The 15,424-nt window shown below is 57.5% G+C and overlaps 1 protein-coding gene across 2 annotated transcripts; it reads right to left on the bottom strand.

The window, feature by feature from the left end:
* Window positions 1–9,183: 9,183 nt before the first annotated feature.
* TMEM18 (transmembrane protein 18) lies at window positions 9,184–14,955 on the bottom strand. 2 transcript variants are annotated; one of them, XM_022561479.3, is made up of 5 exons: window positions 14,830–14,955; window positions 13,798–13,918; window positions 11,442–11,496; window positions 10,234–10,327; window positions 9,184–10,146 (listed from the first exon to the last, which is right to left on the bottom strand). In XM_022561479.3, the coding sequence occupies exons 1-5, from the start codon at window positions 14,884–14,886 to the stop codon at window positions 9,934–9,936; spliced, it is 540 nt and encodes a 179-aa protein (XP_022417187.1). In that variant the 5' UTR covers window positions 14,887–14,955; the 3' UTR covers window positions 9,184–9,933. The 2 variants fall into 2 exon arrangements, with proteins under 2 accessions (XP_022417187.1, XP_022417188.1); XM_022561480.2 differs by having other exon boundaries at window positions 13,798–13,915; window positions 14,830–14,951.
* Window positions 14,956–15,424: the final 469 nt, after the last annotated feature.

Below are 15,424 nucleotides of genomic sequence, written 5' to 3'. Positions count from 1 at the left end.
GTAAAGTAAAAACAAAGCAGGAATTTACTCATAGCTGGTAGACTTTGGGCCGTTTTAGAAAGAAGAGGCTGCACAGCCAATACCAGCATCAAACCCCAGGATGTTGGTGCCACCGCCCTCCCCCGTGGGCCGCCAGACCCCCCCTCCACGTGTGGGAGCGGCTGCCACGTGCCAGACATCGAGGCCATTGTCACGGGCAGCGGTGCTGGCCACGGACGAGCTGGTGGCAGAGAATCCAAGGGTGGACAGTGCAGGTCGTCGCTGCGGGCTCTGCAGGGGCCCTGAGACAAGAGGGCATCTCCTTGGGGGCCTCGGTGACCCCCGTCTGCAGTCTGCACTGTTCTGGGAGTTACTGCCTTGACCACCACATCTCTGTGCTCAGGGTGCAGGCTCAGTGGGTCCTCAGCTGCAGCCACAGGGCAGCGGGGACTACACTCACTGGTCATCCCAGCAACCGCTCGCAGGACTCAGACTCAAGGGTGGCGGGTCAGGGGTCGCCCTTGGCTTCCCGCTACACTGGCCTCTCCAACCTGGTGGCTTGTTCCCCCAGAGCAGGAAATGGCCACAGTCTTGGAAGTGACACCATGGCTCTGCCGTGTCCTTATCACTGGAAGCCCTTCGCTAAGTTCAGCTCACGTTCTCCAGGCGAAGGAATCGCGTGCGGCCTGGGTGCCAGGGCCTTCCTTGAAGTGTGTGGCCTGGGTGCCAGGGCCTTGCTTGAAAGATGCCAGTGTGGTGGGGGGCAGGAATGAACGAAATGTTCTCTAAAAATCAGAAGTGCAGAGCCCTTGACACCTGGTCGACCGAAAGCCAGGAGAGATGGCTGAGCTAACCCAGGGCAGGTGGGGGCAGGGGGTAGCCCTTGAAGGTGCTGCGGACACCCCAAAGCTGCAGGGACCCCAAGGACCCCCAAGGGGCAGCGTGGCCAGTGCCCTTACTCAGGCCCACACGAGGGCTCTGCTGGGGCTGAAATGCAGCTCCACGCCTGGCCGGGGCCCTGGGATCTTCTGCGAGTCCGGCGAGGTCACCATGAGTGACAGCCCGGCTTCAGGGCCAGCCTCGGCAGTGGGGGTGGGCCTTCTCCCTCTAGATCAGGATCTCAAGACGGTCCAGAGGAGTGACTTGACCCCCTCCCGCAAAGGCCAGACTCTGCACCTGGGATGTCATCCTGCACAACCGGCCCCCCGTGGCCTGGAGGCATCTCTGCTCCTGACTGGTGGCCATCCTGACGGACCGTGTGCTCCCAGGAGATCTGCGTCTTCTGGGGAACCGTCCGGGGAGACCGCGGACAGGACAGTTTCCCAACACTGCTTCTTCCCAGCCTTTCCTGCTACAAGCCCAGTTAGGGGGTTCCTGTGATACCAAAACCATGGGAAACTTATTAAGTATTCAGACTATTGTTTACTCCGGTGACACAATCAAATCACTAGCAGTTGTGCCCAGAGTCTGGGGAGTGATTCTCTGGAACGGATTGTAAAACATTTGCAGCTCAGGGGGGTGGGCGTTGTCAGGCCGTGCGATAAAGTGCAGGTCAATTACAGAGCTCGATGCTCTAAATTAATGCCACATGACAGCGTGTTCGGGCCGCTCAACAGACCGCGGCTTTTAAAGGGAGTTGACAAATAGAACTTACGGGCCTGTTTTCCTTTTGAGAGGCTGTGATGGAATTCCCCAGCTCCCCTGCCGTGGGCTGACATGAAAAGATGACTCTGCAGAGTCCAGATTTAACACCCGGTTACGCTCTGGCCCTGGGACTGCAGTGGGTTTAGCTTCTCAGGGGTCCACTACCCCCTCCATCTGGTACCAAGGGACCACGTGAACTGGTTCTGTTCCCTTCGAACTGCTCCCAACAAAGAACCCGGCAGCATCTACGGAAAACCAGGGTTGAACTAAACAACCAACGCTTTTCTCAGTTCAAGAAGCATTTTGGGGTCTGCCGCGTGCTAGGCCTGCTGGACTCTCCACGGGCTTGTAGCCAAGCAGGATGAGAATACATGAGGAACGTCACAGGGGGCCTGAGACCCCCTCAGGTTCCAAGGTCCTGAGCTTCCCCCCATGAGCCTTTGATGGTGAGACTTTTTCTGTATGTGCAAGGAAAGGCTTTGCAGGTTGTGAAAGGGATTTCATGCAAAATGATGTAAAACAAGGCGAAGTGAAGAGATGCCATTGGAAGATGCAGACTTAGTGCCTGTGGGGTGCAGAGCCAGAACCCGCTGGGCTGTTAACGCCCTCTGGGACCCTGCGTGGGTGGCCCGAGGCAGTGCCCCTGGGTGCCTCCGTGAGGTGTCCATGGAGGCGGGACAGCCACGTAAAGGCCCGAGCCGAGAGCCGGCAGGAAATGGGGCTGCTGCCTCATTTCTCCTCGTGGGGACTGTCCCAGACCTCCTAGGCCACGGGTCAGCCCCGGCCACACCCCCGACTCAGGGTGGACAGCGCTCTGGCCTTGAACTTAGGGTTTGAGCTCCTCATGAGGTGACGCCTGCACTGAGCCTGGTGCCGCAGGGTGCCCTCGGCTGGGGTCGTGCAGACTTGTGGGTGAACTCCCCCCAGGCCTCCTCATGTGGCCTCTTCCCTGGTGCTGCTTCTCCCGCCCGAGACCCCTCAGCACCTCCTTCTCGCCAGCGCCCTCCTTCTCACGGACATGGGCCACATCCTGCCCAGAAAGCGTCCTCAGCCAGGAGCCCCTGGTTCTTCCCCTTCCTGGACGCGGGGCCTTGAGCGTCCGGGCTTCTCGGGAGCAGCAGGGCACTGCGCTGGACAGGCGCCCGCCTCCCCCAAGCCTCTGCAGCTAGGTGCTGCAGGGAAGGAACATTATCTACAGGGCCGCCGAGCTTCCCTACAGTTGTTCTACTGCAAGCCATGGCTTACTTGACTGCAAGTGGGATTGTTTCTTCAGAGTTTCCAAAAACTGCCATTTAATTTTCTGAAAAGCGAGCCAAATACAATGACAGTTATGATTTCCACTTGCCTCGAAGGAGGGTCAGTGGCGGGGGACCCGGCCCGGCCCTGGCGCCTTCCCTGGGCCGGCCCACTGCCCTCGGGCTGAGGCTGCCTGGGCCGGTGAAGGGGTTTGCAGAAACAAGGAAGGGTCCTGCTCCATCTGGGGGATACCCCGGGGCGGCCTGACCTCCTCGGGAGAGGCCCCAGGGAGGCCTGAGGAGGCAGCAGGTCAGGCCGGGGACCCCGAATCTGCTGACAGCCCCGTGCACTCGGCAGGGGACCCCGTGGCCCGGACGAGGCGCAGCGGGGCTGCGACTTCAGCCTTGAGACCTGAGAGGAGAGCCCGGCCCTGTTTTCAGTGGTTACACTGCGGTGTTTGTTCTGCAGAGAAACTAAGTTGCTAAAACTTGAATTATTTCCTGTAATTTCCCTGCAAAATTCTGCACAACTGTTGCAGTACAAGTGAGAGCTGTGTGTCAGCTGAGCTGCTTGGAGGAGGGCACCATTCCCCCGGGACGGCCTCAGGGCACAAGCCGCTACCGCATCCTCTCCTCCGGGGAGGCGCCCTCCTGCTTCTCTGATGCTTCGCCCTGGAGCCTTGGACACGTGTGTCTCCAGCCAGGACTTGAGAGGAAGTGGATGGGAAAGTTGTAAACGCTTGTAGTCCGGCTGCTGAGGCTCCCAGGCGGCCAGGTGGCGGGATTTGGTGCCTCGCGTGAGAGTGAGGCCGGGGGTGAAGGGCCCACGGGGTGGAGGCAGCATTCCTACAATTTGATGGCACGCCCAGAGAAGGCAGGTATTTGAAGGGAGACGATCTTAGGGCAGCCGGACCGTCCGAGGAGGGAACTTACCTGTCTGAGGGCAAGCGGCTCCTGAGATGGGGTGTGCCCCTCTTGGGAGGGGCAGCCTCGTGGGGGGGGGGCGTCCTTGGTTAGGACAAAGCAGGGAGCCCCGGAGGGGCAGGACAGCGGAGGCGTTCGAGGACCAGGGCCTGTGGGCGGGGTCTGGCAGCGGAGGTAGGTGATGCCGGGAGCCTCCAGCATATCCCTGGTGATGGGTAGACAGGCCCAGGGGTCCGAGGGGGCTGGGCCAGCGGGGCAGCTCTGCGGGTCCCCCTGAGACACCGTTGTCCAGTTCTGAGGGCCACACGGCGGCGCCCCAGGTGGGGAAGAGGCACCTCATCCAGGTCGGCGGCGGCTCCGCACACGGGCCTTGTTAAACTCTACAAGGTGCGCAGGAGAAACGCTTAGGACGCATCCGTTCCTAACGCCGTCCCCTCCGGCTCAGCGCCAATCTGGCTGGCTTTCTGTCACGCCCTCCCAGAGGTGGTCGTGGACCCGCCGGTGGTGCTGAAGGAGAGGCTGCAGTGGAACGGCCAGGAGCTTCCAGAAACGGCAGGCCGTCTTCAAGGGCTGGGGAGCGCCAGCCGCCTGAGCAATAAATGAAGATGTCTTCTTAAAAGTGCTGATGTTTTCAACAAAGACTCGGAAACAAGTAAAAAAACACAGGCAAGCCGATAAGTGAAGAAAGCAAAGACAAGCTAACCTTTCATGTGCTCTCATGGAAAAGCTTTGTCTTCTCCTAAAATTGCAGTTTGGGTTGTTACCTACATCAACTGACATGTAAACTCCGAAGTTCTAGCCCTTTCATCGTGACACAAACAACCAAACCAACCTGTACCTTATTATTGCTTTTGAGTTGAATCTTGGGAAAATTCCAGATCACATCTTCTCTTTTAGGGTTGGTCATAAATCACCTGGCCTGTCACTGTTGTGAAAACTCCTGGGCAACTAAGACGACGGGGAGTTGGCGGTTCTGCAGCCCCAGAGCCTACGACCTCAGCTTCTCATTTGCTAGAACAGTGGGCTGTGGCCTGCGCTCTGGGACCCTCTCCCTGAATTCCTGCTCGTTTCACAAAATCACGATTCACGCTGGATGCCCGGCACCCCCGATGAACGTGTCACAGGTACAATGTGTCCTGGCAGCCCTGTCCTCAGCCTTCACTGGTGCTTCCAATCCACGTAGATTCAATTCCAGTTATTAGCCTTCCTTCTAGTTTCATTGTAGAAAATGTAGGGAAAAAATGTTGGCATCTCTAGACTGAGAACTGTACTTTGAAACATAAACTTAAATGTTAACTGTGGAAACAGAAGCATCCGTTTGCTGGAACACGCTTAAAAGAAACTCGTGGGACCCGGGACTGCCGGCCGTCCTCCCGCTGCCACGTGAGGCCGCGTTCTCAGAAGCTCTGTCCCTGCTGTGTCGCGACGACACAGGCATGCCAGGTCGGGCAGAACGCGTGTAAACAGCTGCGAGATGGAAGCACACAGCAGGCTGGTCCCACTTAGGGGCAGAGCGGACGCTCAGAGCTGGAGATTCAAGGCCGAAGTCCCCATCTGACGCCCTGGGACTCTGAGTCCAGCCGCGCTGGACTCAGCGCTGGCCTGTGACCGACACAGGGATTCTGAGGAGAGGGAGGCGGGTCCAGGCTGAGGCGGGCTCCTCCTCTACCTGAGGACGGGGGTCGGGCCCTCGGGCTAGGCAGATGACCAGGACTCCATCAGCTCCCAGCTCACGTCTACCACCGCGGCGCCCCGGGACCAGACAGGCCTGGAGCCCGCGGTTCGCAGCCTCGGGGCCTGGCTGGGTGGTGAAGAGTGAACTTGTTGCTTCTGCATCCCTGAGGGATACTAGGCGGCAACCACAGGCCCCCCTGCAGCAGCCACAGCACCCCTTTCCTTGGCTCAATCTGTCTGCAGAGCATCCTTGAAACTAGAAGACAGTTCACGAGCAAACGTGCTTATTGACTGACTGGGAGGGACGGGGGCCGGGCTGGTGCGGCTGGGCGGTGTCCCCTCGTGTCACAGGAGGGCGAGTTCCTGACCTCCAGATGTCTGCGTGTGCCTGTGTGCACGTGTGCGTGGGCCACGACATAGTCTGGACGCTGTTAACCTAGTTCGCGTGAAGAAAGGGACTCAGAGCCGCTGGTCCCGCTCGGTGCCCTCAGCCCGGGACGGCAGACGTCACACTCCTAGAGGCAAGGCCGCCTGGCCTGGACTCAGCCTCCGGCGGTGACAGTGTATTAGCGCCCCCTGGGGGTCGCATGTGCAAACACGAGCGGAGGCTGAGAAACGGATTCATAGCGCGGTGGAACCGGCGGAGGTCGGGCTCCGCCTGCGACCTGCCCAGAGAAGCCTCCTGGCCCTGTGGTCACCTGTCCGCGTCCTCCTACTGGGCACCTGGGGAGAGCCGAGGCTTCACAGCTCCCGGGGGCTCCAGGCGATTCTGACGTTGGATAAACCCCCTGTTACCACCAGCCCAGCAAGAGCAGTGCAGGGAGATCTAACACGAGTCGGATGCTTTGGTCCTTACAGCGATCTTATTAAATAAGTAAGGCAGACCCCTTCCCACCGGGCTCTTGTTTCCCAGGGAGTGACGCTGTACGCTTCTAAGCAAACCCCTGGGACCCTGGGAACTCCTCGCGCAGGAGATGGGACCTTACAAAGAGGAGCTACTCCCAGGGCACCTCCGCGGGGCTGAGACTCAGCACGGGAAGCACCCTCCCTGGACCCACGTCACACACACACGACTCCCGAGAAGTTTTTCATGAACACGTTAATCGTTACAATTATGTGCACTAGTGCGTGGAACTCCACAACAATATTCTGTGGCTCCTGTTCTGGAATCTAAGATAATTGTGTATTTTAATTTGCTGTGGAACAGGGGTATTAAAACTCCCAGGACAGTGTGAAGACCCAGGGTGCGGATGTGACAGCTCTGCAAACACAAACCCATCCTGTCTGCAGCTGAACTTCCATCTCTGACCGCTTTCAGTGCCAGCTATTCTGCTCCAGATGGAGACTCCAGGGAATAAGCAGCGGACACTCTGCCTCTGTCACACACACACACACACACACACACACACACACACACACCCCCCACTCGGCTGGAGAGACAGGTCGCCTGGTCACTAGCCCAACCTAAGCAGGCGACCAGCCACGAAAGGAAGTGAGGTGATGACTGAGGCTGGTTGCTAAGCTGCAGAAAAGGGAACAAAATCCCACAAATTTCTAGTAAATGTATTTCAAAATTTTAGACCTTTGAATTATATACCAGGTATGTTTTGAGAGATTCTTGGATAAACTTTTATACTGTCAAAATATAAAATGTCTGCATTTACAACTTTTTTCAACTTTGCAACTTTTACTATTAAATGCATGTAACTTTAACACTCAAGTCTGATTTCACATTAACTGAATTTACTATTTTGGTTTGATAACTATGACATCAGTAACAACCTGCAGAGCGCAATTTAAAGAGCAAAAAGCTTGTCTTGAGTAACTTCACGGTAACACCTTCTGTTTTCTGTGGTTTACACCACAATTCTCAGCAAGTGAACCCGTCAGGAAGAGACTGTGGCCCTGACACCCCTTCATGGACGCCTGCTGAGACTGTAAGGATGCCGGCAGAAGGTGACAGCCAAGTGACACGCAGTTAGTGCAAAACAGTCACAAACACACTGTCATCTTTACAGTTTTGCTTATTTATTTCATGTAGGTGTTAGCTGATGTGTAAGTGTTTTGTGGTCTGTTTCATTTACTTACACAAACTTCCATCAGATGCCCAAACAACGTCACCGGGCATCCTTCTCTGGCTCCAAATCCACCCCCTTTTGCTAAAGCTCTGGGGTGAGAAGGGACCGCAGGAAACCAGGAATGGGGATATGCTTTCCTTCAACGGGCCAGGAGGCCCCCTGTGAACCTCTCCTGTCATGTCCCACACAGCAAGGCTCATACATCCCAAACCCTCTGGGGACAATTCTGGCTTGTAGGATTTCCCCAAGCAGGACAGAGAAATATCTGTTAACACTGAATTAGCCACTGAATGTGAACTTACTAAAAACAGTTAAAAAATAGTGTTTGTGAAAAAGAAACTGTTCCAAAAAAATTGCACACACCAGTGAACGAAAAGGCCCATGTAATGTCTTTAGGTTGATATGCCATTAACGCCAAATTTATGCGAAGTTAACAATGCTATTACACTACTATCACAGGAAAACTGAGATTCAGTCAGATAGTCCCATATTAAGACAGCCCAAATAATTATGGACAGGGAAAATGCCCCAGAACCTCCTTGGCTTGTGTGGCTGAGGCCAGGATGTTCCTATCCATGTATTCTGTCCCCTGGGCCCCGGCCTGACCGCACGGCTGGAAGGGACCAGCCATCCCGCCCTCAGCCCCTCCCACCATACCCGCGCTCCCAGGGCACCAGCCAGCTCGGCCCTGCTCTCCGAGGAAATCACTCAGGATGCAGTGGACTCTTCTGAAGCCATGAGACCATTAGACACCCTGAACTGGAAATTTCCAGAAATGCACAATGAGGCATGCTGTCAGGTACAAGAAATTTAAAATCTGACTTCACATGAGATGCTGTTTTTTAAGACGATTTTTTTTTTGTTTTTTTTTTGCGGTACGCGGGCCTCTCACTGTTGTGGCCTCTCCCATTGCAGAGCACAGGCTCCGGACGCGCAGGCTCAGCGGCCATGGCTCACGGGCCCAGCCGCTCCGCGGCATGTGGGATCCTCCCAGACCGGGACACAAATCCGTGTCTCCTGCATCGGCAGGCGGACTTTCAACCACTGCACCACCAGGGAAGCCCCTAAGCCAATTTTTAAAATGTTCAGTACAGAAGTTTAAGACATCAAGGAGGGACTGGAAAAAATTTCAGGTTAAGATCTCCAGTAGATTTATCTAGGAAGTTCTACCTACTCACTTCTACAACTAATGTCAAAATTCAGGAAATAATTTCTCTACTGAGAGTTTATAACTACGTATAAAACCTTTATATATCTGGATTTCAAGATTTAATTTCATAATCTGTCGAAGTGTCACCTTTTGAGTTTCTAAAGCTTTCATATGAACAAATTTTCTTTTCTTTTTGAAATCCGACGAATGTATTTCACTTATCTTGTTAAAATTATGGTAACTATTCACAAACTATTTTCTTAAACCCAAATCAGGAGCCAACAGCATCCTCTTTACTGAACGCTGTGTGTTTAGACAGGTGCTCTGCTCACCCGTCATCCTCCAGCTGCAGCTCCAGGTGTGACAAGACCACGAGCGTCCTGCACAGACGTTGGTTTACAGAGCGGACATCACAAAGAAATAGTGCACCTGCTCCAATAAACCAACAGCATCATGTCCCAGGACACCCAAAGGGTAAAAAGAAGGTAGAACACAGGAATACAATCAATCTTTGTATTTGCTATAAAAAAAATCTGTTAGTTGAAACAGGTGAATGTTGACTGTTTCTACTGGCAACTTTCCTTCCTAAAGACAACTCAAGGGGCTCATCCAGCCACTGCTTCTGTGGATTCCGACCCAGGGCCTCCGAGGGTCGTCACATCTCTAACTGGATGAAAGGAAAGGCAGCCCCTCGTGTTCTGTCCTGTGGCAGCACCACATGGAGAGGCCACCGCTATGCAGATCAGGCCAGGGTGACAGATGTGACAGGGGGTGATGGAGGTGACAGGGGTGATGGAGGTGATGGGGGTGACAGGGGTGATGGGGGTTGACAGGGGGTGATGGAGGTGACAGGGGGTGATGGAGGTGACAGGGGGTGATGGAGGTAACAGGGGTGATGGAGGTGACGGGGGTGACGGGGTGATGGAGGTGATAGGAGGTGACGGGGGTGATGGGGGTTGACAGGGGTGACAGGGGGTGACGGAGGTGACAGGAGTGATGGAGGTGATGGGGGTGGAGGTGACAGGGGGTGATGGAGGTAACAGGGGTGATGGAGGTGACAGGAGGTGACGGGCGTGATAGGGGTGATGGAGGTGATGCGAGTTGATGGGGGTGACGGAGGTGCCCACACGTGCATGGCACTGTCCCTCACTCAGTCACCGTCCCCATGTGGACGGATGTCTGGTAGCTCACACGGTCACAGGAGTCCCGTGGACGTGTGGCGACGTGCGCAGTTCCGTTTGCTTACAACTTAACTGGAGAGACGGGACCCCCTGCAGGCCCGGCGAGTGCCCTGGTGGACGTGCGGCAAACTCTGTCCTAAAGGCTGGTCTAAGTGCAGTCCAGGAGCGCGCGAGGCCGGATCCGAGGCGTCACTCCTCCCGGGCCTGCCCCTGGCCCTCCTCCTCTGCTGCAGGGCCCTCAGGTCGGTCATCACGGTCAGGGCCTTGCGCACCCACAGGACCTGGAAAGAACCGTGCAGAGACGCGGTCAGAAGTGGACACGGGCCGTGTGAGGAGGACGGAGGCCCGAAGCTCCGGCACACACGTACCACGATGGCCAGGGCGTTCAGTAGCACGGGCGCTGAGAACACTATGGAGATGAACATGCCCCTCGAGTCAAAATACTGGTACTTCGAGAACAACCTGTTTCAAGAAAGATTTAAAGATCACGGAGTGTCACAACATGGCGTTCTCGTGATACTCTCTGTCTCAGGAGCCCCTCCGCACACGAGGACGAGGTGCGGGCAGAGCCCCGCCTGCACACGATGGCGACCTCAGTCCCTTTACGAGGCGACCCTCCTAACCCCGTGGGGGACGATTCCCAGACCCTCCAGGGGCACTGCGGCCCCCATGCAAGCTCAGGCCGAGCCCCTGGAGAGGGGGACACAGCGTGGCGGGGCCAGGCTGCCCCCAGCGTCCCTCTCAGTGGCAGTGCAGGACACGAACTTTACGTCACTGACTCAGCAACACCGTCATCACCCTGGGGCCACAGTGAACAGAGCCCAGCGAGGGGTGGTCAGGATGCGCGTCCTAATTAGAAGCGGAAGAGACAAAGCGGGGGGACGGGTCGTGCGGGGGGGCCGAGGGTGGGCTCCTGACCCAATGACAGGGGCCTGAAGCCGCCGGGAGGGCGCGGCGGCCGGGGCGTGGCTGTCACTCTGCTCTGAGACCTGTGCGGGCAGGGTGCCGAGGGCAGACCCGGGAGGCAGCGTGCTGATCGGGCCACGTCATCCCCCGGGTTGCGGGGACACAGGGACGGCGGCGCTCCCCTGCCGACTCGTTCCAGCCTCCCGAGGGTTCCTGCCTGACCTGCGAGGACCCCGTCCTGAGAAGCCAGAAGGAGAAGCTGTGGGCCCCGAGGGAGCAGAAGACCTGGGGCGGTTCTGGAAGGGGGGGCCAGGGGAAGGGTCGACTTTATGGGGCTCACTGGACATGGAGTGGGTTGCCCAGGTGTGTGAGCAGGAAAGGACACGCAGGCGAGGACAGAATGGCCAGTGTCCCGGAAACCAGGGACCAGTGTTTTCAGGACCAAGTAAATCGTGGGTGGATCTCGGTCTCCCCGTCACGGACAAGAGCGCTTCTGTTCGGGGGGCCTCCAGGGCCGACGGTGACCACCGTCCAAGGCTCATCGTGAAGGAGGCTGGGATGTGGACGGGGCTGGGGCTGCTTTGCAAGCGAGAGCTGGGGGCTTCCTGGGTGTGTTCTGCTGCTGACGGGGATGGTCTCACACAAGGTCCACGTGCCCGGGGCCGCTCACCTCCAGTTCACTGCCGCCACTTCATTGATGTACTCCGCGCAGTAGACTAAGGTCACTGAGAAGAGAGCAAGCCCACGTGAGAAGCCAGGGGACCAGTCCACCACCACAGCCTTATACGTCCTTCACAATATGCTACGTAACAGAGACGTAACAGAACAATGCCACGTTGGATGAGACGTAACTCCTACTTCACATACAACGTGAGGGAACATTACACAGAAAGGAAACCTGAGGTGACACACGAGTCCGGTGGTCTCGGTCAGACCAGGCCAGCCCTCAGCAGAGCGGCGCCACGGCCAGGCTTCCTGCCCCGACACCACAGTGGCCGCACTGGGCCATCTGCCGACCTCCCAGCCCCGCAGGTCACACATCGGGTGCAAGGCCGGCAGTGGAACCCGAGGGCCCTGAGACCAGAGCTGAAGGCCACCTGCCTACACCCTCTGGCTGCCTGGAGCCCCCAGTGGTGCTGGCGGCAAAGACATGGAGGGAGCACCGACCCGAGGGGACAGGAGCCCAGGACAGCCCCGTCAGCCCTCGCAGTCCCACCCGGAGTGCGGGGAGCCCCGCCCAGGGCAGAAGGACCGCAGGCTGGCCCAGCACCAGGAGCTGCTCAGGGCCTGGGTGGGGCTGGCGGAGGGGAGGACGGACGCCAGGAACCTCAGCCTTGTAAAAATGTGCAAAACCCCGGTTCCTGGGGTGAAAATGGGGGAGAGCAATCCTTGACCCCTCCCTCGACGACTGGACCCTGAGGCGCACATCAAGGAAGCCAAAGAAAAGAGACGGGAGAGGAGAAAAGAGGCCTGAGCACAGGAGGGGGGGCCCCTCCCCAGGGGGGCCCCTCCCCAGAGGGCAACGTGATGCATCCACCATGCACCCCACTCAGGAGCTGGGGAAGCAGTGAGCCAGTCTGTGCTTCATTTGTAAGACTGCAGCAAATAACATCCAAGTCTTCTGTGGGTGTGAGAATTAAATGGGCCATCAGATGTGTAAACGCACTTAGACCAGCATCTATCATCCCCACGCTACAACAGTCACCCTCTGTTCGTCCTTGAAAACAACAAACCCAAACGTAGCGCCCAGGTTCACAAAGCTTTTCAAGTATGGGCTCCTTGCACGAGGCTCTGTGGATGAGGCCACCACCTTTTTTGTGCTTCCTGCCTCGGGGCCTTTGCACACATTATTCCCGGGGCTTGCAGTGTCCCTTCCGGCCCTCGAACGCCTGCTGCCTGGCTGGTTCCCCCGCATCCTTCTCCCCTCGGTTTAAATGTCAGGGCAGTGACTCAAGTCCGGCCCCTCCCAGGGTTTCACGGTGCTCCCGCCTTTCCTGCCATGATGCTCAGCAGGGCTGTGGCTACTCAGTGGACGCCGGGGACCCCCCAGCTCTACGAGGCTCGGGAGCCCGTCTGTCCTGTTCGCCCCTCGCGGTCCTTACTAGGGCTCTCACGTAAAGAAATGAAGCGACAGCCATCCCTGACCGTCAGGACTGTTTCTGGTGCAGGCTTGCTGCTTCGCGCCTGTCCTAAGAAGACCTCTTGTTTGGATTTCCCACCTTGCACAAGGCCAACTGAAAAATCACATTTAAGGTGAGTTTTTGGACTTTGCTAAACTACCAAGCAAGATCTTCAGCATCTTGCCAACGTCCACAAGATGAAGAGCCCAGCATAGCCTGAGGCCCTGGCCCAGCTTTCCCGGCTGAACGTACTTCTAACTAGTCAGCATCAGAATGTGGTTTCTCTGACACCTGACCCACCCTTTCTGTCCGTCGCCCCTGTGCTCTCACCGGCTGCCTCCGCCCCAGATGCCAGGCCTGGGCCAGACATCTGCTCCTTACCCTAGAAAAAGAGATTTTACTCACCCTTTACACCCCCTACCGTGACTTTACCTTCTCTGTGAAATCTTTCTCAACGATTCCCCACAGCTCTGTGTCTTCTCTAAAACCCTGTAGATCTTACCTTCAAAACTGACTCGGGCAATGGGTTATTTTTGCACCACAGAGCTTTCCTTCCTGGTTTGCACTCCCTCCCAGAGCACGCAAGGCAGCTAAGCCCCCAGAGGAGCCTCTTGTACAGAGTCAGCATTTCAGCTAACCCAGCTCTCGTTTGTGTAACTGGTATTCAGCACCCTCCCAGGAACACAACACGTGCTTGAGACGCCTTTCAAATCCAATATCCAAAATGTACCTTATCTTTATAGTACCCACAAGTGAAATATGGGAGTGGCCAGCAATCAAAGTAGAACACAAGACAGGAGAGTTGGGAGGCCTTACAAATATATTCACATATCACTGAGGCTACAGAGAGAACAGGCACACGCGCCGCCACAGCGCACAGCGATTGAGCCGCAGAACCGTACTCACCCAGGCACAGGAAGTGCCCCACCTGTAGCTTGTACCTCCGGGATGAGAACCAGGTGAGCAGCAGGCAGAGCACGTGGAAGGCAGCCAGCCCCACGAGCCAGGGCTCCGTCCAGTCCGTCTGCTGGAGGACACACAGCAGAACCTCGTCAGGGCCCACCTGCACTGGACCAGGCTTCACACTGCCTCTCCTCTGAGCCCGTCCCGAGCGCCCGCCAAGCCTCACAGCACACAGGGAGGGGAGGGGGAGCAGGGACCCCCACTGCACCCACGTCCAGGGACTGTCACCCGGCCGTGCCCTGCTGTCCCTCCACACAGGACTGAAGGCTTTCCTACTCGTCGAACAGAACTGCACCTCAAGCTGGGAGAATGTAAAGACCCTCCTCCACGGGGAGATGAGAAAGCGGTGCCTGGTTCGGGGATGCACTCGGTCGCCCCCAGAGGCAAAGCTACCAGTTCCTCAGAGCAGTGATTAAAGCCTCAGAAATCTGGGCCACCCAAACTTGGAAGATGTGGTTTTCTCCCGCCTTTCTGACACACACCCTGCCCTCCAGACAGTGCTGCGACCGCACGTCCGTTCAACTCTAGAGGTGGGCTCGTCCGCACCCCTGAACTCGGACCCCCTCCTTGAGGCTCAGGTCCCCCGGGGGCACGGGTGCTGGGGGAGCGGCCCACGCCCTGCCACTCTGCCCACAGCGGGTCCACGCCACCCGGACCCCCCATCCCAGCCCAGGACGGCCCACCTCCCCGCTCCTCGCCGCCACGAGGTCCCAGCTCTCCCCGCAAACCCCCGACCCCCGACCGCCCTGCACCTCAGCATCCCACCAGCCTGAAGGCCCTCCAATCTCGTCCCGCCCCGACGCCCCGGCCCCACCGCCACGCCACGCCGCGCCCACCCAGGTACAGGCCCCGCCCCTGCACCCCCCACCCACGCCTCCCTTCCGGCGCCGCCGGCGTCCCCGGCGGAGGCTGGGAAATTTGGAGAGGCCCCAGCCGACAGCGACCGAACTGACGGCCAAGGAGGCAACGACTTACCGTGATCACGGCGGGGATGCTGACGGGGAACTTGCTGACTGAGAATGCAGACGGCATCGCCTCCGGAAAGGCCCTTCCTCACCACCACCTTTTCGTCTTCCCCGCCCCGCCCGGATAGGTCAAGAAGGCCTCTGGTGTCCTCTCGCGTTATCTCCACTTATCGCGATGCCTGCTGTATCCGGAAGCGGCAGGCAACCTGCCATCTCGCGATATCTCCAGTTCCCGGTACCAGGTTCAAATCTCGCGAGATTCCGTGGTGTTAAAATAAATATAAGGGAATTACGAGGAGCTTCCAGCGTTGTTTTTCCCCCCCGAGCTGCTGCGAGAGGGACGTTTTAGTTCTTCCTATGTGGCGGGCTCTCATAAATGGCAGCTCGGAGGACTGGGGGCTAGTGGGCGTCCCCGCCTTCTTCCCCCCGCAACTCCTAGGGCTGGGGGCGTGGGGGTATCGCTCAGGAGAGTGACCTGGACGCCTAGGAACATAGGGGAGAGTGACCTGGATCCCGGGGACAGAAAGGGACAGTGTCCTGGACTCGGGCGGGGGACAGAGAGGGAATTGACCTGGACACTGGGGAAAACGGGGGACAGTGACCTG

The sequence above is a fragment of the Delphinapterus leucas genome, chromosome 13 (genome assembly GCF_059928025.1).
Source record: "Delphinapterus leucas isolate spDelLeu-1000000601 "Yukka" chromosome 13, BTC_Dleu_Yukka2, whole genome shotgun sequence".
NCBI lineage: Eukaryota > Metazoa > Chordata > Mammalia > Artiodactyla > Monodontidae > Delphinapterus > Delphinapterus leucas.
The sequence above is the reverse complement of the archived record's forward strand: the minus strand, read 5'-3'. Positions and strand labels throughout refer to the sequence as shown.